General features: G+C 38.1%; 1 protein-coding gene across 1 annotated transcript in view; it reads right to left on the bottom strand.

Annotated features, from left to right (window-relative positions):
• The window catches only part of LOC122817288 (medium-chain acyl-CoA ligase ACSF2, mitochondrial-like), a 1,483,010-nt gene that overhangs the window by 93,617 nt on the left and 1,363,700 nt on the right, over positions 1 to 25,693 (bottom strand). The window contains exon 14 of the mRNA XM_044090514.1: positions 8,306 to 8,416. Coding sequence (XP_043946449.1) covers positions 8,306 to 8,416 — 111 coding nt within the window. The remainder of the gene's footprint in view (positions 1 to 8,305; positions 8,417 to 25,693) is intronic.

The raw sequence follows: 25,693 nt of genomic DNA, 5'->3' as shown, positions 1-25,693 counted from the left end.
AAGCAGAACAAAGACATTTTTAGAATAAGAGACACAATAAGCCTTCAACCAGCAATTCCCATTTCAGAAGAGTATAAGCTACCTCTCCTGCTATAAGGGTTCAGACCACAATCCTTCCTAGTGTAAAATAGCTTGTTTAGTGCCCACATCTTAAATTAGAACTAAGAGATTTAGACTAACAGTTACAGGCTAGTACAGCAGATTAAATGCAACTGAACACTGTAAGAACTTGCATGCAGCAAATAGCTAAATAAAGTAGGAATAAGCACAAATGCAGTAAAAGCAACTGAATTAAATGCAATTGTTATTTTAGTAAGTGAGAAGTTGGTAAAAAGAAGATAATTCAAGATTAAGAGACTAAGGTGAGGAAGGCTTCCCAATTGATCTCACAGTACTCAGTAGAATGAGCTGATGAGATGAGACTGGGAAGAGTGCCCTAAGTCAGATTTATAGTAGGGGCAGACAACTCAAAAATTATCATGTTTAAAACTCAACAGGAGTAGAGCAGGTGGGAAAAATCAAATGCAGACAGAGATCAGCAATACATAGGCAGACAGCAGCAAGTCACACAGCACTACAGCTAAACATACCACTTAATACATCCATCCATTCATCTACAACCCCTTTTTTCCCATTTTTGCACATGAGGTTGGGGTGTCACTTTAACATAAGACAATCATCTGAAGCTAAGGTTTACACCACTGGGTAGCTAGCTCTGCTGCAGTTGTACTTCCACAGTACACACTGAAATGCACACTCATACCCATGGCCAATTTAAAGTGTCCAATCCACCTACTGCATGTCTTTGGAATGTGGAAGGAAAATGTTATTTCTCAGCGCCTCCTACTAATTAGCTGAATTTTATTCAATGTCTGCAAAAGAATTCTTTTTTAACTGACCCTAGCCAAGACCGCTTAAAACTCCAAAAATAACAAAAAACTAAAACAAAACAAAATGCAATATAAGATTAAAGATAAAAAGTGGAAGTAACCAAACCTTAAATGAATATCTGCAAACCAAAACCAAATGTAGACATAGACTGACAAAACTTTGGCAGAGAACAGTAAGCCACACAGCACTACAGCTTAAGATGCCACTGAATACTTGCAGATAAATGAGGAATGTTATTTCTCAGCTCCTTCCACTAATTAGCTGGATTTTATCAAAATGTGCAATAATAAGTGATATGTGAAAATAGTTAAACTATAGACCCATCTCCATACATGCAAGCATCATATCAAGAAAGGATGCAGGAACAAATGACTAATTACATCCCCATTCGATAAATCTATGTAATCATTGTAATATACCTAATATATACTGAGCTAAGAGGGAAGAATATTCGCAATTAGTTCTGTACATAATTATTCTGATAACAATGTCATGCAAGATATATGTTTGTGATACAAAATGACAGAAGAAAACACTTGAATTGAGAAGTTATTATTACAGTTATTCCTGCAAAAATTATTCAGTTACAGTGTGAAGAAAAATGGTAAAAATAAATCATGGCAGTCACTCAGAAATCATTTAAAGGAAAATTAGTCAATCAAAAACAAAGTCAGTGACACACATTTCAAATATATAGGCTATTTTCTGGGCTGTGGCAAAGTTCCTTTTATCCCCTGCATTTCTAGACCTACTATAATAATTTCAGTTAAACAAAATAAAGGGTGAAATGCTGCTCACAAAGACTGAACACAAGCTAGATTTGCAGCCTAGGGGGAAGGAAATGGGAATTTAAATTGGGAATGGGAGGTTTGAAAAGGACAATGTAACTTTACAGGGGAACATGTGTGTGCTTGAATGTGAGTGTGTGTTGATCTGTATATAACACACATATATACAAGACAGATACACACACACACACACACACACACACACACACACACACACACACACACACACACACACATATATTTTTTGTAGCAATGCACATGTATATATATTATTAGGACAATTTAAAATATAAATGGCAGTCTTATTTCTTATTGTTTAGTGAAATGCTGGTAGTAATGTAGATAATGTATGGTAGTACAGCATGACACTGAACTGAGGGGGTTGTGTATGTCACTGTTTTGAGGGGGAGCAGAAAATCAACTGTACCTGTCAATAAATGGAGGATGGATACTTTTTTCAAGAGTGAGGGATGAAAGGAAGATTTCAAGATGACAGTGAAACTTGACACTGGTTGAGCAGGTACAAAGATTAGGGATAGTTAACAATATAAATAGAACGAGAAAGAAAGAGAGGTGTAAAAGGTATGCTAGTGAGATGCTATGTGGGGAGAGGTAATAAAAGGATGCAAGCAACTGAAAGTTATTTAGGATTGATCATCTCCACAGGTGACCTTCAGGGGGTGGCTTTCTTCCCAGCCAGGGGTGCGCAGGTGGTGTTTTCCTTCTAACCATTGGTCCTCAGGATCTAGCCTCATAGGAGCATTGTGAAGATGTGGAAAGTGTTAAGAGAAAAAGTTTTAAAACATACTGTTATTTGTCTTTTTCCTCTTCTTGCAAAGTGAACATGTTATTTGTTGGGATATGCCTATCAAAGATGGGCCTCATCTGTGAACAAAATGCAGTACTGCTTATAAACCCGAATAATAACTGTTTTCTGCTTTTCAGGATAAAGAGACTTGGTTATAGCTTAGTGAAGCCTGGGATAAGGACGCACGGCCAAGTAAGAGTTAATTTACTGAAGCAGGCTGTGTGTCCTGGAAAATTTGAGCTACCATTGTTGAACTAAACATTCTGTACTTCTTGAACATTCTATACTAACTGTTGGTTTGAAGTTATTTGTAGTAAACATGTTTACCACAGGTATTTTTCCATAGCCAACTGTCAAAGGTCAGAAATGTAACAAAAAGTTGTTTTGCTTGCAGTATAAAAGTTGATGTCAGTAAACAAGTTGACCAGAGGAGGAGATCATCTTGGCCAACATGATGTGTAATCTGGTTAGCTGCTAATAACAAAGTTTTTCATCACCTGAGGCAGATGTGACTCATCTGAATTTTTCTTCTGACAGAAAGGGGAGGAAAGGAAAGGATTATTAGGATTTCCTCCTGAAATGTGGGGGCTAGAGAATCAAATAAAGACAGAGACAGAGAGAGAATCTTATGCACATTAGTAAAAGGAGTGGAGGTGACCTTTTTACAAGAGTTGAAATTGAACAGAGCAGAATTGTGGAAGATAGAGAAGGCTTTTGCATGAATGGGGAAAATTGGAGAAAAGGGAGGTAGGAAGAGAACACAGGAGTGTCTGATTAAGGAATAAATAGATGGGAAAAGAAGACAATGCAGGACTGGAGGACAGGGGCTGGTGAGTATATGGGAATAGGATAGAAAGGGGCAGTAGTAGTTGTGTTTTATGAGTCTAAAAAGGATAGGAGAGAGGTAGTAGAGGAACATGTAGAATGTACAGATGGGTATTCAGAAGTGGGAGGTCGAGTCATTTTGGGTGGAGATTTTCAGGTAGTATTGGAGCTGAGTAATGACAGACTGTTTGAAATAATCAATTTTAATATGTGGAGCAGGAATGAAGATAAATTTAGTAGGGCATTATGGAAGGAAGGGGAATATACTTTCTCTTGAGATGCAAAGAGTCAGGTGAGCATGATGACAGGAAGCAAATTTTCAGATCTTAGTACAATTATGGGCTAAGAGCCAGAGATGGAGGCTAAGAAATGATAGAGATGGAAGCTAGGTCATGGTTGTGAGGTAAGACAAGCAGGGTGACTGCAGAGAATGGTAGTACATGTAATGGGTGAAAATGTGAGGTAGAAGGAAACAAGTTTCAGAAATGAAATGTGTTAAGTCTGCATGGAGGCATAAGATAATGAAAACAGAGTGCTACTGAGAAAGGGGGAGGAAAGAAAGGTGAGGGAAATGTGGACTAGATTAATCAGGGAAGGATAAAGGAAATGAAAGAGGTGTCAAGCTGAAGGATTCTAACAGTAGGATTCAGATAATTATGTGAGGAGTGACATGGTGGGGGAGAGGTGGGGTAAAATGTAATGTGTTTTGCTGGAATTTAAAGGACCAAGGAAGAAAGCTTGGGTACAAAAAATAAGTGTGTGGTTGGGATTTGGATAATAAGATCCAAGAGATAAGAAAGAAGACAAGGAAGTTCTATACGATTGTATACAAGGGATGGTTGGGAGAAAATACAGGGTTTGGAAGTGGAAGAAAATGGTTTTACAGAAAGCTGCAAAGAAGGTATTGAATGCTGACAAATGTATGTGGGAAATGGTATAAGGCAAAGGACAGTTTGACCTGAGATGTTTAATCATATATTGGTTAAAGAGGAGATGTCCAAATTTGTGTACAAAGCCACTGTGGTGGCACTGTTTTATGTGAAAGGGGAAAAAGAATGCCAGGTAATGATAGCTATCATAATTCTTCTTCTTTCGGTTGTTCCCATTAGGGGTTGCCACAGCCGATCATCTGTTTCCATTTCTTCCTGTCCTCTGCATTTTGCTCTGTCACACCAACCACCTACATGTCCTCTCTCGCCACATCCATAAACCTTATCTTATGCCTACCTCTTTTCCTCTTACCTGGCAGCTCCATCCTTAGCATCATTTTCCCAATATATGCAGCATCCCTCTTCACTATTTGGATAATAAGATCCAAGAGATAAGAAAGAAGACAAGGATGTTCTATACGATTGTATACAAGGGATGGTTTGGAGAAAATACAGGGTTTGGAAGTGGAAGAAAATGGTTTTACAGAAAGCTGCAAAGAAGGTATTGAATGCTGACAAATGTATGTGGGAAATGGAATAACACAAAAGAAGAAGAAAAAGAACGGTAAGCCTCTGTGACCTGATGCTTTCCCCTAAATATTTCTATAGGGTGCTGGGTATGCAGGCAAAGGAGAGCTTATGCCTTCCTCTTTTCCTCTTACCTGGCAGCTCCATCCTTAGCATCATTTTCCCAATATATGCAGCATCCCTCTTCACCACATGTCCAAATCAATGCAATCGCACCTTTCTGGCATTGACTCCAAACTGTCCAACCTGAGCTGACCCTCTAATTTACTGATTACTAATCCTATCCAAACTCATTACACCCAATGCAAATATTAACATCTTTACCTCTGCTACCTTCAGCCCTAACTCCTGCCTTTTTTGTCAATGCCACCATCTCCAACCTATATAAAATAGCTGGTCTCACTACCCTCTTGTAGACCTTCCCTTTCACTCTTACTGGTACTCGTCTGTCACAATCACTCCTGACAATCTTCTCCACCCACTCCACTCTGCCTGTACTCTCTTCTTCACTTCTCTTCCACACTCACTATTACTCTAAATTGTTGATCCCAATTATTTAAACTCATCCACCTTCACCAACTCTAGTCCCTGCAACCTTATGATTCCTCTATCTTCCCTCTCATTCACACACATATATTCTGTCTTAGTCCTGCTGACCTTCATTCTTCTCCTCTCAAGAGCATATCCCCACCTCTCCAGGGTCTCCTCAACCTGTTCCTTACTCTCACTACATATCACAATGTCATCCACAAACATCAAAGTCCACTGGAACTCCTGTCTGATCTCGTCTGTCAACCTGTCCATCGCCATTGCAAATAAGAAAGGGCTCAGAGCTGATCCTTGATGTAATCCCACCTCCACCTTAAACACATCCATCACTCCTACTTCAGACTTCATCACTGTCACACTATCCTCGTACATATCCTGTATCATTTTTACATACTTCTCTGCCACTCCCGACTTCCTCATACAATACCACAACTCCTCTTTAGGCACCCTGTCATATGCTTTCTATAAGTCAACAAAGACACAATGCAATTCCTTCTGACCTTCCCTCTACTTCTCCATCAACACTTTCAGAGCAAACATCGCATCTGTAGTGCTCTTTCCTTGTGTGAAACCACACTGCTGCTCACTAATCATCACCTCCCTTCTTAACCTAGCTTCCACTACTCTTTTCCATAACTTCATGCTGTGACTGATCAATTTAATCCCTCTGTAGTTACTACAGCTCTGCACATCACCCTTATCCTTAAAAATCAGTACCAAAACACTACTTCTCCACTCCTCAGGCATCCTCTCACTGTCCAAGATTTCAGTAAACAATCTGGTTAAAAACTACACTGCCATCTCTCCTAAACACCTCCATGCTTCCACAGCTGGACCAACAGCCTTTCCATTTGTCATCGTCTTCATAGCTGTCCTTACTTTCTCCTTGCTAATCCATGCACTTCCTGATTCACTATCTCCACATCTTCCAACCTACTATCTCTCATTCTTTTCATTCATCAGCCCCTCAAAGTGCTCTTTCCATCTGCTCAACACACTCTCCTCACTTGTGGGTACCTTCTGTCATTATCCTTTATCAGCTTTACCTTCTGCACATCTTTCTCAGCTCAGTCCCTCTGTATAGCCAATCAGTACAGGTCCTTTTCTCCCTCCTTAGTGTCCAACCTTTCATACAACTCTCCATATGCCTTAACCTTAGCCTTCAGCACCTCTCTCTTTGTCATATGCCTCATCTCCTTATACTCCTGTCTACTTACTTCATCTCACTGACAATCCCACTTCTTCGCCAGCCTCTTTCTCTTTATACTATCCTGTACTTCCTCATTCCACCACCAGGTCTCCTTGTCCTCCTTCCAATGTGTCCAGATGTCACACCAAGCACCTTTATCACTGTCTCCCTTACCAGCTCTGCTGTAGTTACCCACCTATTCAGTAACTCTTCATTGCAACCCAGTGTCTCTCTTAACTATTCCCTGAATTCCACATCACAGTCACCCCTTTTTCAACTTCTACCATTTGATCCTTGACACTGCCCTCACACTCATCCTCCTTTTCTTGATCACCAACATCATCCTACAGACTGCCATTCTATGCTGCCTAACTACACTTTCCCCTGTCACCAGTTTACAGTGTCCAGTCTCCTTAAGACTGGTCCTCCTACATAGGATATAATCCACCTGTGTGCATCATCCGCCACTCTTGTACATCACCCTATGCTCCTTCCTCTTTTTAAAATATGTATTTACCACATCCATATCCATCCTTTTTGCAAAATCCACTACATCTGACTTTCTGCATTCCTCTCCTGTTATAGCCGGCTTTAGGCACCAGTGAACCCTGCGGTCGCTGGGGGCCTCCTGTTCCTGGAGGGCCTCCAACCACTGCAGGTTATCTTAGTCAGCATGACCTTTCTTTGACAAAACCAAACTGGGACGGGTCCAGAGTCTGTAGGTATAGCAGCTGTTATGCAGCCATTTACATTTGTACAGTGTTTCTGTGAATAATTCCGCATAGGCTGTTGTGAACTCTGGGTTAGGTGGGGCATTGAATTTTGACAAACTGTCACTTAATAGGATGTTGTTTACTTTAGAATAGTTCCTAGTTGTAACAGTCATTACTACTTCAGTAAAACATCTTCAGCATAATTTTCAAAAATACACACTTGATGCAGTAGTGATGACCTTATCTTTAATGTCAGTAAATGTAGACTCAGCCTTTGGCAAAAATAACATAATAATGATTACAGAATTAATGGTTAAATCATAAAAAAATGACACCATAAGTACACAGGTTGGGTTGAAGGTAGGAAACAATATAAATGTTCACTATTGTGTATCTACCACAGTCAGAAAAGCATGCTCAGTAGCCCATCTAATTCTAAGGAGCACGCCTAGAAACTCCATGGGATTATGATAGAATTGTATGTGCCATGGTTCAGAATTATTGTTGCATTCTGTAGTCTTTTGTCAAGCCTGCTGAAAGAATTGTAGAATGTACGATGATTCTTAAATGGAAAGATATCAAGATTCTCATTATATTCTGTTTCTTATAGGTTGCTATGAGGTGACCTTTGTCTGATCTGTAATGCGATATCTGATCTGGTTTCATTTGAAAATCTATACCTGAAACATGTCACTACTGGGGGTGCTTACAGCAGATCTGAGAATCTAATAATAAAAATAAATATCAATAATAAAAAAAAGAAATGACCAATACATAACACAGCACCATCCAAGGTTAAGGAATATGCTTCCTGTTTTAAATGGAAGAAGTTGGTCATTGGTTTCCTTCAAAAATAATCTTGATACTTTTATGGGAGGTAAAATATATCAACATGGGGGTTAAAGTGATCCAGTTTTTTAAAGGCCAATAGGTCATACGATTGACAGCTAACTTTGTGATCCTGTCCCTTACTGTGTAGTGGTAGATAACTGTGTTGGTGTCACAAACTGTCATCTTGTCACTCTACTCATTTCATGTACAAAAGATCTTAATTTTCCTAGGTGTAGGTAAAAAAGATTACTAACCTGCCCTTTGCAGACTGACTTGATCTCATCGGTCGTGACTACCTGACCTTCATTCAGACGCAGACATGCACAGACCTCTTCGCCCATCCTTTTATCCTTCACACCAACAACCTGCCCAAAGAAAAGAACAATTTATATTAAAGTTAATTAAGAAAGCATAAAATACTAAGTTTAGTATCATTTTATAAGGATGATTTTCAGCCTTGGTCTAGTTAATAAACTTTTTTGTTTGCCTGACTTTTTGCCTCACCCCTGTTGACCATCATGTATTTAACTCTTCACCTTTCTAAACTTCTTCCGCTCATATTTTTTACCTTATTGATAACATCAGAAGTCCTCCCTCATGGTCTGCACCCATCCAACTGGCATTTCTTTATAGAGTTTATTTTTTTCTTGTGGGGTACAAAGGAGTGAGCAATTATTTCCTTACAGGAACAAAGGTAATCTTGTTATCATGTAAACTTGTTTCACTGCATGTAATATAATACAAGCACTGTTATCCAGGAAGGCTCTTTGTGGTGTAATCTTCAGGACTATAGTATGGTTGGCGAGTGCTAATTCAGTGCAGACTGTCTGTTTGTAACCAGACAGTCAAATGGAGTTCTTGGAGAATAACATTTTTCATGTGAGTCTTTGTTCCACAAGCAATGGACAAAGTATGACACCACATACCTCACTCTTAATTATAGTTAACAATGATATTGCTAAATTTCAAGAAAAGCTAGCTTACAAAGTCTGAAAGCTTGGTTAAGTTGACTTCTCCCTAGCAAATAAGCTTCAATGAAATTGTCATTAACCAGATAACTACATGCTGATTTTTGACTTTCCTATGGGGATCCTGAATGTAGTTCAATAGCTTTCAGCCTTCATTTCATAAAAGAAGAATTGACTTTTGAATATAATGTCATCCCCTTGCTAACCAATGTTCGGGCTCCCAGATTAATTTTCTTTTCAGGAAATGAAGCACATGCAGATTTATAGAATTTGGACCAAGAGACCAGATGGTTCCTAACTTTGTCAGAGTTACAAAATACACAAAGGAAAATTATGAGAGCCAAACCATGAGCTGCAAGCCTTGAGAGTCTACAGATTACTTCCTTAATTACTATCCTGTTTTGTAGGCATCCTGTAGTTTTAACGATAATGCCTTATTATGTGTTATGCAATATGCCTGCATGTTTCTTTGTTATAACCCTTGGTTATCTACAGTGGCACTGAATTAGTCTGTCATTTAGCAAACTGGATTAAGGATGGGAGCAGTTACTGTGCTGCTTCCTTTAGTCCAGAGTTTGATTCACTCAGCCTCCATTTACCTACTGCGTGACTATGAGCCAGTTTTATAGACAGTTCTCCAGGCTTAATCTGAAAAAAGGTCCATGTGGATCAGTGTATAAATAATTAACTAAACAAACAATGGAGGAAGCAAGCATGTATACAGGATATTGGTGGCTATGAACCACACTTTCTTTGCCAGTAAGTGCTAATGGCTGCTCTGCTTCCTGCAACTTGATGCAATGGTTGTGCTGCATCTTATAAATATCCAAAAGTAGTTGTGCATGAAAGCTCTAGCACGGAACATATGCCCCCTGCTCCAAAGTGCTAAAACAGTGGCAAAGAAACCCAAGGAAGGCATTATTGTGTTTACTGTTCTTAAAAATAATCTAATTCAAGGGTGAGATTATTATTTTGTAATGATCTTTGTGATATATAGCTTGCATGGATTGCAGGAAATATACATATCTGAACAAGAGCTGTTGCAAATATTTACATGTACAAATTAATGATAGTTAACAGATAATAGTTACAATAGGATCCATACTGAGTTTTAAAATAAAGACTATAAAAAATTTGTTTTGGTATAAGCCATGAATACATAATTCTGTTTAGGTTATGTATAGAAGGCAGATGTCAACTCTATAGCCTGTTTGATATCGAGAAGAGAGGTGAGACTTTGAAGAAGTTTACAGAGTGTTAATGATTTAGGCCCTTCATTTTTTTAGTGAAAAGGCATTGTGGGTATTCTAGTTGTGACAAGTATTTGGCCAGGTTCTTAGTAAAGGGGCATTTTATTCAATAACTGGCCTAATGAGTGCTGTGTACAGTAGAACAATTGTGTCCCTGGATCTGGACACCATACCTTTAATTATAAGTTGTGCACTGAAAAAAGACTTCCTTACAACAGTGGATGTGGGGATCAAAGGACAATTCACTGTCGGCATAGGTTCCCAGATCTCAAACTGTGGAATCAATTTTCAGGGATTGTCGCCAATGTGATACATACATGGGGAGTCATGCTTGCAGAAGAATACAATTGTACATTTTTTGGCATTTAGTTTTAGTCCATGATTTTGACACCAACTATTTGTTTGGGACAGGTCCACTTGTAGAATCCCGGTAAACTCTGGAGAATTTATAATGTCACCAATTTTGCAGTCATCTGCAAAATTGGTCAGCCACAAATCCTTAACATTAGTTTTGACATGTGAGAAGTAAATGCCAAAGAGGAGCATCCCACAGACAGAGCCTTGGGGTACTATACTAGTGACAGGTATTTTGGAGGAGGTAAAGCCACCCGTCCTTACAGCCTGTGTTCTGTTTGTAATTCACAGTGCTATCTAATGAGTTACATAGGGGTTTACATTTAGCTAGGAGAGTTTATCTATGATGCTTGATAGCAGGATGCATCAAACATATTTGCAAGGTCCAGATAGGTATTGTGCACTGATTTGACAACATACATTGCCTCAGTAACTTTTTGGAGGATATTAGCCAAGTTAATTTGTCAGGACTAGCCCATGATGACTCCAAACTGGGATGAGTCAAGAGTCTGTAGGTTACGTATATCCCAATTTATTAGTTCCTTAATTATCCATTCAATAGCCTCACAGATGAGGTCAGGCTTATGAATCTTTAATTACCCTTGGTTTACTGAAGCCCCACCTTTCTGCAAGAGAATGACTGCTTCCACCCTCCATTCAACTAACAACCAGTAGATAAAAACCAAGAAACAGTAAATAAACCATCAGGATTGCAGCCAACCACTTTATTATTTGCTAAGTGCTTTTGTCCTTACTGGACTTCATCAGAAAAAATGAAAGTGGACTGTTTCTATTAGGGTTCTACCACACAATTTTATTTTAGAATTTGGCATTGTATTTGTTTTTGAGGGGACAGATAAGTCTAAGGAACTATCTACAAAAACATTGAATTTGCCAGTAAAGGATTCTGCACAAGCAGTGCGATAATCAAGACGGAAGGGGCTTTTGAATTTATTAAGACCATCACTCAGTTTTAGTATATTAGCTTTTTCATAATCTTTGAATACCAAGGTATTGGAGGATTCTTCATGTTTTAGTCTTAATATGAATGTGACTGGCCTGCAGGCCGATTACCAGAAAGGAGGTTGCAGCTGGTTTGGAGCAGAGTTGCCCCATACTGGTAAAGATCAAGTCCGGTATTTTACTGCCTTGGTTGGTGTACAGACAGCTGGTACAAACAGACTGTACTAATGAAGTACAAAAATCATTGGGCACTCATATTTAAGCATGTATCTTCTTTTCTAATTTGGGCAGGAGAATAAATTCTTCCTTTCAAGATCCACATCCAGCTGCATGCAGGCACACACTGTCTACCGCCCTTTTATTCACATCTGAGGAAACTATTTCACAAAAAACATAAAAGAAGTGTTTCAAATCTTTCAACTAATCAGCACAGCATTTCTATCTCCACTTGGCCAGAGCAGCACCCAATGGAACAGTGGTCCTAGGATACTTTTAAATTAACTACATAGTGTAGCCTACAGAATTATATCAATATAAGTAGAAGTACTATATTTTTTCCTGCTTGGATTGACTATAGTGAAGCTCTTCAATTTTTTAACTGTAAATTAAAATACTCACCTGCTCTCTGGTAAGCCTGCAGCTTGAGAAACACTTTCTCCATAGAAGCATGGCTTCTTTATAGCCCTTTATTCATTGGCAATTTATACTATAATTGGCCAAAAACTATTTATCAGTTACTGTCTCTACTAGTATTCTGTTCAACAAACTGGTTTAGAGCCTTGCTAGACTAAGTTTATATTTTCTTTTATAAAATCACAACTTGTTAATAAATAAATAAATACAGCAACACTTAACAAGGGACAGCACTGAAATATTGCTTTGCTTTGAAAAATACATAGTTATCTTCAGCTATTACTGATTGATTTTCTTGTGCTTCCCCCACTATTGTGAGTCAACCTGCCCCTGAAATGCTATAACTACTACAAACTTTCCCATGCCAGCCATAACCTACACTGTCCCAAAATACTTTGTCATTTAAAAAATGTAACACAAAATAATGAGTTTTCTTTTCTAATTCAACCCAGCAGAAAAGATTTTGTCTCTCGGGATCCCCCTTGACCTGCATGCACACTCAGGTAATAAGCGAAATCCAGGTTGCTATTATTAAAATGTTCATGTCTTCTCTTGCTATTACCTGTAAAACACTTTCTAAGAGGAAATGTTGCGTTTATGTATCTGAGAAGGCCTCCGGTTTTTACTATACTATACTATCTGCATAACTCTATTTAATGCAATATGCCTGCATTTATACATGATTCAATGTAGAGTGCTCCTACAGACAATAGTCACTGCTACACTGAGACAATTTAAGTGTTTTGTGTCTTGCTACTGCCCTGCTCCTGAAATACAGTTCTAATTATGATGTATTACATTGCCTCATTATAATTTATCTTTTTGAGTGTGTCTGTTAGAGATACTGTTCTATGCCATGTGGTTTTGCTCACACAAGCTATTGTTATTGTCAGATTTGCTGAGCTTTAGTTAGCGTTTCCTATAATTGCTGTGCTTTTTGAATATTCCAAGGTAGTCCTGCACTGATATATACTGTGCTAGAGTAGGGCTATATTGTATAATTTTATAAGTCTTTTGGGTTGACCTGACATATTTACATTGTGTCAAGATATTTGACAATTCAAATTTTACTGTTTGTGTTGCTGTTTCGCCCCCTGATATATGGTTTTGTCGCTTGCCTGACAACTGTTTAAACTTCCTCTAACTTTACTAGCCCTTTGCATCTTATATTTCCCTACTTCCACTTCACATCTTTTCTAATGTGTCATTTTCTGGCACATTAGGATAGCCAGGCAGTTATAAACTTTACTGTTAAGTGCCTCTGTTGCTGACTCCTATTTTTCCTCACTCCACACAGCTTACTGTCCTTTATAATCACACCTGAGGAAACTATTTCACAAAATACATAAAAGAAGTGCATCAAATTGTTAAACTAATTTGCACAACATTTCTATCTCCACTTAGCCACAGCAGCACCCAATGGAAAGGTGGTCAGAGGATACTTTTAAATCAACTATATCACGTAGCCTACAGAATTGAACCAATATAAGTAGGGATACTATTTTTTTCCTGCTTGGACTGATTATAGTGAAGCTTTTCAATTTTTTAACTGTGAATTAAAATACTGGCCTGCTCTCTGACAAGCACCCCCCACACACATGCACACACTCACACACACACACACACACACACACACACACACACACACACACACACACACACACACACACACACATAGTGCAGCTTCTTTATAACACTTTTTTCATTGACATGTTGTACTTTAATTGGCTGAAACTCTTTTTCCATTACTGTCTCTACTAGTATTCCATGCCACAAACTGGTGTAGATCCCAACTAGACTCAGTTTGTATTTTCTTTTATAAAATCACAACTTGTAAATAAATAAATATAGCAACACTTAACTAGGGACAGCATTGAAAGATTTCTTTGCTTTGGAAAATACATACTTTCCTTAAGCTATTACAGATTTTTGTTATTGTGCTTCCCCCCCCACTATATTGAGTCACCCCACCCCCTGAATTGCCTTAACCCTCACCAACCATAGCCCACACTGTCCCATAATCCTTTGCATCATTTAAAACTTGTAACACAAATTAATGAGTTTTTTTGTTCTAACTCGCTCCCAGAGGAATAGAATCTCCCTGTCAGGATCCCATTTGAGCTGCACGTACCCCCAGGTAGTAAGTTAAATTGAGGTGGCTGTTATTAAAATGTTCCTGTTTTCTCATGCTATTACTTGTAAAACACTTTCTAAATGGAAAAGTTGTTTGAGTCTACGTTCCTGAGATAGCATCTTATGTTTACAATATTATACTGTCTGCATAACTCTAATGTAATATGTCTATATTTATACCTGTTTCAATATAGATTGCTCCTACAGACCATAGTCAGTGATAGACTGAGACAATTTTAGTGTTTTGTGTCTTACTACTGCCCTGCTCCTGAAATGTACTTCTGATTGTGATGTATTACATTGCCTCATTATAATTTATCTGATTGAGTGTGTCTGTTAGAGCCACCATTCTATGCCATGTGGTTTTGCTCACACAAACCATTATTATTGCCAGATTGGAAGAGCTTTAGTTAGCGTTTCCTACAATTGCTTTACTTTTTGAATATTCCATGGTTGTTGTGTACTAATATATACTATGCTAGAGTAGGGCTACATTGTATCATTTTAAATTACCTGCTAAAGTCTTTTGGGTCGAGCTGCCATTTACATTGTGTCAAGATATTTGACTGCTCGGATTTTACTGTTTGTGTTGCTGCTTCTCCCCTAACTGATATATGGTTTTGCCACGTCTGACAACTGTTTAAACCTCCTCTACCTTTACTATCCCTTTTGCATCTCCTTACTTCAACTTAGTCCACAACTTTTCAAATCTATCCTTTTTTTGCATATTAGGATAGCCAGGCAGTTCTAAACTTCACTGTTAAGATGCCTCTGTTGCTGACTCCTATTTTTCTCTTTCTACACAGTATACTACCCTTTATAATCACACCTGAGTAAACTATCTCACAAAAAACATAAAAGAAGTGCTTCAAATATTTAAACTAATTAGTGTGGCATTTCTATCTCTACTTTGCCAAAGCAGTACCCCATGGAAAAGTGGTCTGAGGATACTTTTAAATCAACTATGTCGTGTAGCCTACAAAATTAAACTAATATAAATAGGGGTACTATATTTTTTCCTGCCTGAACTGATTATAGTGAAGCTTTTAAATTTTTCAACTGTGAATTAAAATACTGGCCTGCTCTTTGGCAAGCACATAGCTGGAGGACCCCCCCCCCCCATAGTAGAACAGCTTCTTTATAACCCTTTATTCATTGGCACATTATACTATAATTGGGTAAAACTATGTTTGCATTACTGTCTTTGTTAGTACTCCATGCCACAGACTGCAAAGATCCCTGCTAGACTAACAGGGGGAGTCAATACAGCCTACACAGTGGTTTTTCACCATGTTTGTGTTGCTGAGTGATCTGCACATGGTCAAGGGAAAATTTAAATTAAGTAAGTGCCGTGTAGAGGTGCACACCTCTGCAGAAACAAGTGATATAGTACGGCATGCTAACTGCTGCATATAAGCAGCTGAATAGCATGCTAATAAACCCGTGGAACAATTCAACAATGTTGAAAGCAGCCATGTAGATTTCATGCTGGTGTTCCATATGTATTACAAAACTTTGAGAATACAGCCATGGAAAGGAGTCTACATGGACAGAATTAGTATTTACTTTTTGTTTACAAATTTGACTTTACAGAATGTTTTTTAGCTAAAACTTCTCACAGTTCTGGTGCCATTCTGGTGCAGTTAGCATGCCACAACATGTTAGGATTGTTAACATTTGCAGCTTTTTTTCCTCACATATTATGCCTTTCATATATATTCCAAGGCTTTTGACACAGGTCCTTACTTCTGGACTTGAGAGACTGATCCACTATTTGTATAATAAGTTATTTTTAATTCAGATCCAAAAATGTTATTTTTATTTAATTTGTGACATACACCATTGCTACTAGTACTATACGATCAATGGAATTACTTGGAAGAGTATCTTTATTTATTTTTTTATTTTGAGTTATTTTTTGAGATATTTCTGTTACTTAATGCATTTTGATTTACTCCATTAAATCTTGTGCCAGAAGAGAAATGCAGCTTTGCTTCCCGACCCTGAAATGTAAGTGTGTGCTAATCAAAATAAATATAAAAAACATTAAGACAATTCATAGTTACATTTCAGCATATGCAATATATAGCTGATGAAATGCAAGCATATCCACCTAAAAATCAATATTACTCTGCAGATTTATCCCAATGTAATATCCTCCCTTCTGTGTTCATCATTCCACTTCCCTTCAGTTTCCCTACATGGTTGCCAACAGTGTAAATTCAGGGCTATCAGCACTGTGAAGATACAAATGAGGCCTGAATTCATTAGAATTACTGAATCCCAAAAAAACTGGATTTGTGTAGAGATGCAAACATAGTGCAGGCACTTTCTCATTGTTTATGTTTATGGGATAGCAATTGTGAATGCTTACATCAGGTGGGTGTGTCAGGTTAGACTTACAAAGTGTTACATGTAAGAATGTCAGGGTTGGAAATGCAAGTAAACACTGCACAGTTCACAGGTCCTGTTTCATTAACATCCAACTGGTTCTTCATTTGTGGCAAATTGTTTTTTCTCTGTCAGGTTTTTAGTATTATTTAGTATAAAAAAATAAAATAAAATAAAAAAAAATAAAAAAGGGAGAAATAGTTGAAATGAGGAAAAGCAATCTATGACATACACAGTAGAAAAGTGTTAGTACACAAGAGTTGTCTACATAGGTATGGATTTCAACTTTCAATTTAATACATCTTCAGACAGGATGGGTGCCTTATTTCCTCTTTGCCACACAAATGGCTTTGCAACAAAGAACTAAAGTCATTTTTCAGACAACCAAATGCAACAGAATGTACACTGATATCAAACCATAAACTATTTCCACATTTATTATTATATTTGGAATTAGTGCACTTACTGATCACGCACCTGTTATGATTATTGATAGCAAATGCACAGCTCTGTCTTACCTTCTGTATTTCCCGGTCATTCATCAGTTATCTGACCAGTACTCTGAGACATACAGTCTGTAATCCATGCTATACCACTGGTCTTAAAATGTGCGAGGATATTAACTGTCAATAATATGATATCCATTTGACAACAACTGAAGGGCAGGTTGGATGACACAAACAAGCATAGACTGCACTTTTGTGGGGGGAAAGGTGAGTTACTGTTATAGCACATACAAGGGTACAACTTTTCTGCTGAGGGGAGAAACAAAGATGAATTACTGTTATGGCACATACAAGCATAGACAGTTCTTTTGGGAGAAGGAGAGGTGAGATACTGTTATGCCACAAGCAAGAATGGACTGTTCTTTTGGGGGGAGCAAAGATGAGTTATTGTTATGGCACAAACAAGAATGGACTGTTCTTTTTGGGGGTAGCAAAAGTGAGTTGCTGTTATGGCACAAACAAGGATATGTTGCTCTTTTTTCTCTCCTTGTTTTGCATCATACCTATTGTTTGTTTTTGTGATGGTTGTGAAGTCAGAAGCTGCATTGTGTATCACTATTTTATAACTTCTCTCGTCAATGATTTTCCATTACAAATGTATGGTGCTAAACTGGAGCATGTAGTGCTCATCAGTACTTTTGAGAGGTATGACTGTGTGAATCTTTGATGCCTGAGGCCTCCCACTTACTAATGGACACACATAAGTCAAATAAGTCTCTGTTGTCACGTTATGATAATGTCTGTACAAATCTCCCACTTTTACTTGCTTACTGTAACAAGTGATGAAATACAAGGATATGCCATAATATTATTAAATAATGCACTCCAGGTTCAGGACTTACCTTGTAAATGCAGCAGTCACCATGGTATTAGTCCAGGGCTGACTCTGTGTCAGCTGGGTGTTCCCCCTCTGACTCCTCATCTACCTGTGGCTGCCCCGTCCACTTGCTGATTCTGCTGCAGCTGCTTCCTCAGGATTATGTTGTGTAGCATGGCACATACTGTGAAGATTTCTGTATATCTCTGTGGATTGTACTGCAGGGCTCCCGCAGATGTATCCAGGCACTGGAACTGTGACTTCAGCAGTCCAGATGATCCATGACATTTCTGGTTTGAGCGTGTACCTCATTATGGTGTTCTTCAGTGGGTGTTCGTGCATTTCTGTTGGATGTCATCAGCCACGGTCCAGTGCATAGCCTGCATTCTCCAGTAAATGACCCTGTGGTATATCCCCACTAACAAACAACTGATACAGCTGGGAGGTGTGCCAGATATGTGAATTGTGGCAACTGCCAGGGTTGCCAGCACACATGTTCAAGACGATTCCCTTTGCTTTACACACAACTTGGCAGTTGATAGAGTGGTAGCCCTTTCTGTTAATGTAGAGCCTACCCTGTTCCCCAGGTGGTGCCTTAATTTCTACATTACTGCAACCTATGGCACCCAGTACTTTAGGGTAGTATGCTGCCTGATAGAGCTGTTGCATATTTCTGGTCCTGTCCTCAGAAATACAGGCAATATATATATATATATATATATATATATATATATATATATATATATATATATATATGCCCACTGGCTTTTGGAGCATAGCATCCAGAAATTGGTGGGGTTCCTGGATGCTGATGCCTGTGACACCCCCAGCATCTCCTTTGTTGGTCTCTAAAAGGTACCTGTACCTATAATTCTAAGGACTACACAGACCTTAGTTTCCACTGGGATAGGTTCCCCTTGGTTGTCTCTGGCTCTTGAGGGGTGGCAGAGTTTGCAGAGTTCCTGTAGTCAGTCTCCTTCCACCCTGTAATGCTCTACAATTTCTACATCATGTAGGTTGTAATAAGTTAAATGTGACCTGAAAACTCTTTTCCTTCTTGGCCTAAGCCTATTGCTGCAGCAACAGCATTGGCTTCAGCCTCTAGCACACTCAAATGGATTAAAGGAGCAGCAGCTGCTAACAGTCTGTCTGTGTAGACTTTCTGTGTCTGTCCTCCAAAAGTTTTGAAATCTGCAGGAAAAACATGAACGGAGTCTACATGGATGATTTATAGCTGGTTGAATAGCTCCACCAGATTGGTTGACTAGAATGCAATTTAGCTGCTTATGCTGTAATTAGCATCTATGAAACACAGACAAAGACAAATGCAATCCATTAATAATCTACACCATTATAAAATGGCAAATGTGTAATTAGCTAAATTGATGTTGAGGAGAGTTGTATATGTTGGGAAGACTGCACAAACTCTATTTCTTTGGGATATATCTGTACAGATGATTAGAGAACTTCAGAAGGTATGCTTGATTTTTGTCAGCTGCATGCTGCATATGCTGGATTGCATTTAAGAAAATCTGAAGCAAACCCTTTTACAGTTTTATCTGTATGAATTACTTACAGGTGTACTGATGGCATGGGCATGTTTGTCAAGCCATTTCACAGGTATTCACACGAGACTGGCAATATGTGAAAATGCAATGCTCTGTGATAGATATCATAAGATCATAGGATCATAGGAGGTTACTAGGTTATTGGCCTTAAGGTTTTTAAAAGCCCAGCCATGATCTATTTATTTATTTATTTGCTTTTGTTGACTGGGAAAGTCCAGTGGGCTGAAATGAGCCCATTTTCAGTGAAGGCCTGGGGAGAAAAGCTCCATAACATTATACAAGAAAACATAAATTTGTTTAACAAGAGTTACCAAAACTGTAGTAGAGTTACAAAAAGAGTATTAATAAGGAGAATCAATTGGGACATCATACACTTATATGGTTAAAAGTTATTGAAATCAGCTTTGATTCATGGCAAAGGTATTCACTATATTAAGAATTGAACAGAGACGACAGATACGCCATACACATATATAATTATATAGTACACTTTAGGCAGATAGATTGATCAGAATAGCTTATGTAGTATGCATAAAACAAGCATTGGTGACTACACTATTCTTCATATATCTTGTGAGGCAAATAGGGTAAAGGAAGATTTTCAAGGGTGACATCAAGAAGGAAAAAAGAGATGCGTAGAGGGTGGCCTAATGGTTAAGGTGTTTGCCTTACAAACACAAGGTACAGGGTTTGAATCTCACAGAGGATAACTGGCTAGGCTTAAAATGGCTCACAAGGGCAATTAGCCTAGTACTAACCTATGAACCTAATCAAAAAGGGGTCCAATGGGAATATCAGTTTGTCAGAGCATTGGAGATGGTACATGGGCAGAGCCATTGAGAGGAGAGATATTGATGTAAGGACTTTTTGAATAAAGGGGTACTATTAATGGTCCTGAGAGAAGGTGGAAGAGCATTCCAGAGTTTGGCTACAGTGAAAGAGTAGAGATTCTGACCTGCAGGGGTTTTGGCCTATTTATTTGAATAAGAGATTTATTTTCAGATCTGAGATGCCTATTTAGTTGATAGAGACTTAGAAGGGAGGTGAGGGCTGGGCATTCATATGGTTTGTATATAATTTTATGTGTGGTAGATAGTTGCATACATGTGAGATGTTGTGGGAGTTCAAGCTAGTTCAGGGATTGTAAAGAGTGGCAGTAATGGGAAGAATATCTTGCAATTGTCACAAACATATCAATTTTGTTACAGCAGGATTCTTTTTTAGTTTTTAAGCAGGCCTGGATGTTTGTAAGAATGAGGGCACTGTAGAGGAGAGATGGTAGGAGAAAAGTCCGGCCAAGTGTTTTTCTAGTGGAGTAATTTAAGAAGTGTTTATGTATATAAAAGGTCCCAAGTTTTTGGTGTGTTTTTTGTATGTTGTTGTGGATGTGTTGGTCAAATGTTAAGTTACAGTCTATAGTAATGCCAAGTCATTTGGTATTGGGGACTACCTATATGGCAGTTTTGCTAGATGAGTAAATGGTGAAATTTGATTTATTAAGAGTGGAGTTTTTCTGGGGTTGTAAAGATCAGGAGTTTGGTTTTGCCGGGGTTAAGGGCAAGGTGGTTATTGGTCATCGAGGATTCAGTAATGGAAAAGCATTTTGGGTCATAGTCTGAAGTTCTGTTTCTGAGGTGCTGGATAATAGTAGAATCATCTGTGTATTGTACTATGGATCCATGAGTGATAGCAGAGTGAAAGTCATTATTGAAGATTCTGAAAAGAAGGGATCCCAAGACTGATCCTTGGGGAACCCTTGTAGCCACAGTGAGATAAAGTGAAAGGGAGTGTAGCCATTTGGTAGATTGTTGTCTGTTTGTAAGATAGTTGGAAAACCAGTTAATGGCAGAAGTGGACATGCCTAGGTGTGAGAGCTTAGAAAGGAGTAGAGAATGGGAGGTTGTGTCAAAGGCCTTAGAGAGATCGACGAAAAATGCAGAGATGAGTTTGCCATCATTGCAATAGTGGTTGATAGTTTTCAAGAAGGAAAGCAGAGTAGTTGTAGTGCTGTGTCCAGATCAAAAGCCATGCTGCGAGGTGGAAATGAGTTGTTTTGGAGTAGATAAATCATGAGTTGAGTTTGAATGCATTTTTCCATTATTTTAGAGATGGGGAAAATATGGCAATAGGGCAGAAATTAAAGATGTCTGTGTTGTTGCCTCCTTTATGTAGAAGAATGATGTAGGCATTTTTCTAGACAGAGGGTACACAGGATACTTGGATATATGTGTTTATGAGAATACTGATGGGGTAGCTGATAGATAGGGCTGACATTTGTAGGTACTCAGGGGGTAGGTTACCTGGGGCGGTGCTACCGGACTTGAGTTTTAACAAGAGCTTAGTTATGGTGGAAGTAGGAACAAGATAGAAGGTAAAAGGCTGGGGAGAAGAATTTGTTGATAAAAAAATGAGTTATTGGGTTGTTCTTATGACAATTTTGTGGAAAGGAGGTAGCTAGTTTGGCTATAGTGTCTATAAAGTGGGAATTGAAAAATGAAGAGAGTTCAGCAGTGGTTTCGTCAAGATTTGGGCAGGGGTTGCTTTTGATGCCTGGGTTTAGTAGAGTAGAGACAGTTCTAGAATCTTTTTGGGTTATGGATATAGGCATTTTGGAGACAGAAGTAGTATTGTTTTTTATCCTTCATGACTAGACTTTTATCTTGGTTGAGGAGCATAGACTGAGAAAAATAGCCTATATTAACGTGTGAATTTATGATTGGCACTGACTGCCCTTATTCAAAAGGGACGTAGGTGAAACTCCCGGGGTCAATATATATGGTTTCACATCCAATAGTTCTAGTTATGCTTAAATAAGGTCATTGAGGAGTGCAGTTTAACGTGAATTGGGTGTTGTTCCATAGAAGTGGCAATCTCTGGGAGATATATCTGTCTCTTTGGTATGTCCTGTTGATGTCATAGGCTAGGTTAAGGTCCCTATTGTGAGTGAGTCTTGTCCCATGTGATTTGCAGAGGTGCAGCATTTCCATTAAAGCAGGGTTTGAGTCTGTTTTCTTCACAAAAACATCAAGTACCACAACAAATCTACTAGGTTCAAATCCTTTTATTGAGACAAATAAAAATAGTAAGCGCTTTCGGGTTATACCCAAACCCTTTTTCAGACATAAATTCCATTACTTTTCTTGCGCATTTAAATAGCAAAAAAGGTGCCAAAACACTACATCTCTAAAACATATCAAAATCAGTCACTAGGTGGCAGCATATACATACTTAAAAGATGTATTCGATCATCAAAGATAATTAAAATTCCTAAAATACAGTATTATAAAATATATCTATATCTATATATATATATATAAATATATATATATATATATATATATATATATATATATATATATATATATAAAATATACATACATATAATTTATACATCTTTTTTTAAATAAATAATTTATATATATATATATATATATATATATATATATATATATATATATATGATTTTATGCAAAATTCATAATTTATAACCACATAAATTTCTCATATGTATAAATAACCAATAAATAAAATCAACATATAAACTAATACCATTAATATATATTAATAAATACATATTCTTACATAATCTTAGCCTCAATGTTTTAGGGGCCTATCCCTCAAAATGGTTTAATCGAGACCCTATCATTCAACTCTTTGCCTTTATCTGACTGCATCCTGATTATCCATCTAACCTCCTCTCTTTCTGTATAACTCTTTGTTACACAACCTGTTACTTCTATTCACCAACTCTATCATCATGAATCTAAATTTATGGCTTAAATCATTTTCCAATGTATGTTTAGCCAGTGCATTTGTTTCATCCTCACGATTAATGGCATAAATATGCTCCTTTACTCTCTCCCTTAGAGTCCGATTCATCTTTCCTGTATAGAAGCTGGTACATTTTATACAGCAAGCCAAATATATAAGATCTCTAGCCTTGCAGTTGGCATAATGCCTAAAGGTATAAACCCTACCAGTATCATGATGCTTGAAGTTAACAGAGCCCATCATATAAGAGCATTGATTGCAATTTCTGCAGGGAAAGGTCCCTTGTCTACTATATTCCACCCTACTCCCTTTATTCTCTTCATAGCATAATAGCCTCTTTAAGGATTTATTATTCTGATAGCTATATCTTGGTTTAGGGCCAACTATACTATGAATTTCATCATTAGTTGTCAGAATAGCCCAGTTGTTATTAATCACACTACATATATGCCTATTATTATTCGAATATGGTATATTCAACCTAATTTGCCTGCTAGATGAATTGTCTTGTATATTTACTTGAGGCAATTCAGTTATATTCATGTCTCTTCTCCTAAAATGGGGTATTCCTTTCCCTTTTCTATCTATCACCATTGGATCATTTAGAACATCGCTTTTCTTTCTAGAATAGCCTCTCATGGCAAATTCTTAGGTTCATAGGTTCATAGGTTCATACTAGGCTATCTGCCCAAGGGCATTTATAAGCCTAGCCCATAGTTATGTGGCTTTCGCCACCCCTTTAGTTTGAATAAAAACTATGCCTATCATTTTTCTGTGCCTCTGTCAAGCAGTGACACTGAAGAAATCCCTGGGGTATATCTGCGATCTCCCATCCATTGGTCAAGATTCCTCTTGAACAAGGCCAGCGAGGTGCTCTGCCTCACATGTACCGGGATTTTGTTCCACAGCATAGGGAGTCTCTGGGTGATGAATCTGTCCCTCCAGCACGTTCTATTTATAACCGTGTCAAGGTTTAAGTCTCCCGCCCTTGTGGTTCTGAGGGATCTAGATTTTTTGAGGCTCTCAGGCTATTTAGTGTCTGTTCACACCTAACATCATCACTTGTTAAATTAGAGATCCTCCAGCCCTGATTAATAACTACATTCTGATATATATGCCTAGGATGCATACTTGTACAATGAAGTAAACCATTTTTCCTACAACTTTTTCTATATAGTGAAGTTGTAAAACTATCTTCTCCTCTCTCTATGAGCGCATCTAGAAATTCAGTTCCTGATCTAAACCATTTCCCTTCAAACTTCAAAAAACTAGCTGTCTGACATATTCAATAAATGAACATAAATCATTTTCAGTGGCCTCTCATAAGAGAAAAACATCATTTACAAACCTTTCATAATATTTGATGTTTTTACTATAATCTGTATCAATGACATTTGTCTTCTCCCATTGAGCTATGACTAGGTTGGCATATGAGTTCGTACAAGGTGTTCCCATCACCACACCTCTGGTCTGCAAATAATACTTATCACTATACAGAAAGACATTATTTTCCAAGATCAATTCAAGTAATGTCATACACTTCATCAATAGGTCACTGCTAACATTTCTTGCACATAGCAGTTGTCTTAAGTACTCCAAACCTTCGACATTAGGTATCATTGTGAACAATGACATTACATCCAACATTACAAACCAGGTGTTAGACGAAACATCATTATTATTCACAAATTCAGAGAGTGTCAGTGTAGGCCAGCCACAAGTCGCCTCTCAGCAGTCTATACGATACAGAGTACAGTGCCAGGGCCTGCAGTCTGTCCATGTAGGTCATGTGTTGGAAGTCCCTAGATTTTCTTAGTGGGAAATCTCTGAGGTCTCTCCAGCTGCTGCAAGTGTCTGGTGAGGTACATGCAATAGGGAGAATTGTGATCTATTATTGGTCTGATAAAGGACGAGTACAGTGGAGTTATAACATCCGTAGTCTTGGATACTGTGCCCTCACTTATGAGGTATGCAATGTAAAGGGCTTCATTACCACTGTGGACACATGATGATCAAAGATGAGGTTATCATCAACCTGCATTCCCAAATCCCTCACTATTGGGTTAGAACATACGGGGGTATTATTAATATTGTCATTTGCTAGGACTTATCATTTGCTGAAAGGGATAATAGTGCATTATTCTGGGTTAACTTTAAGTCTGTGGCTTTGGCAACAATCATTTATGTATGTAAGCACATTTTGTAGTATGTTGACATTGTTTGGGGAGCCAATGATTGTGCCTAGTTTGCAGTCATCAGTGAACTTGTTGAGCCACAGGTGATCTTTT

The sequence above is a fragment of the Protopterus annectens genome, chromosome 12.part0, assembly GCF_019279795.1.
Source record: "Protopterus annectens isolate FY-2018-M chromosome 12.part0, PAN1.0, whole genome shotgun sequence".
Lineage (NCBI taxonomy): Eukaryota > Metazoa > Chordata > Ceratodontiformes > Protopteridae > Protopterus > Protopterus annectens.
The sequence above is the reverse complement of the archived record's forward strand: the minus strand, read 5'-3'. Positions and strand labels throughout refer to the sequence as shown.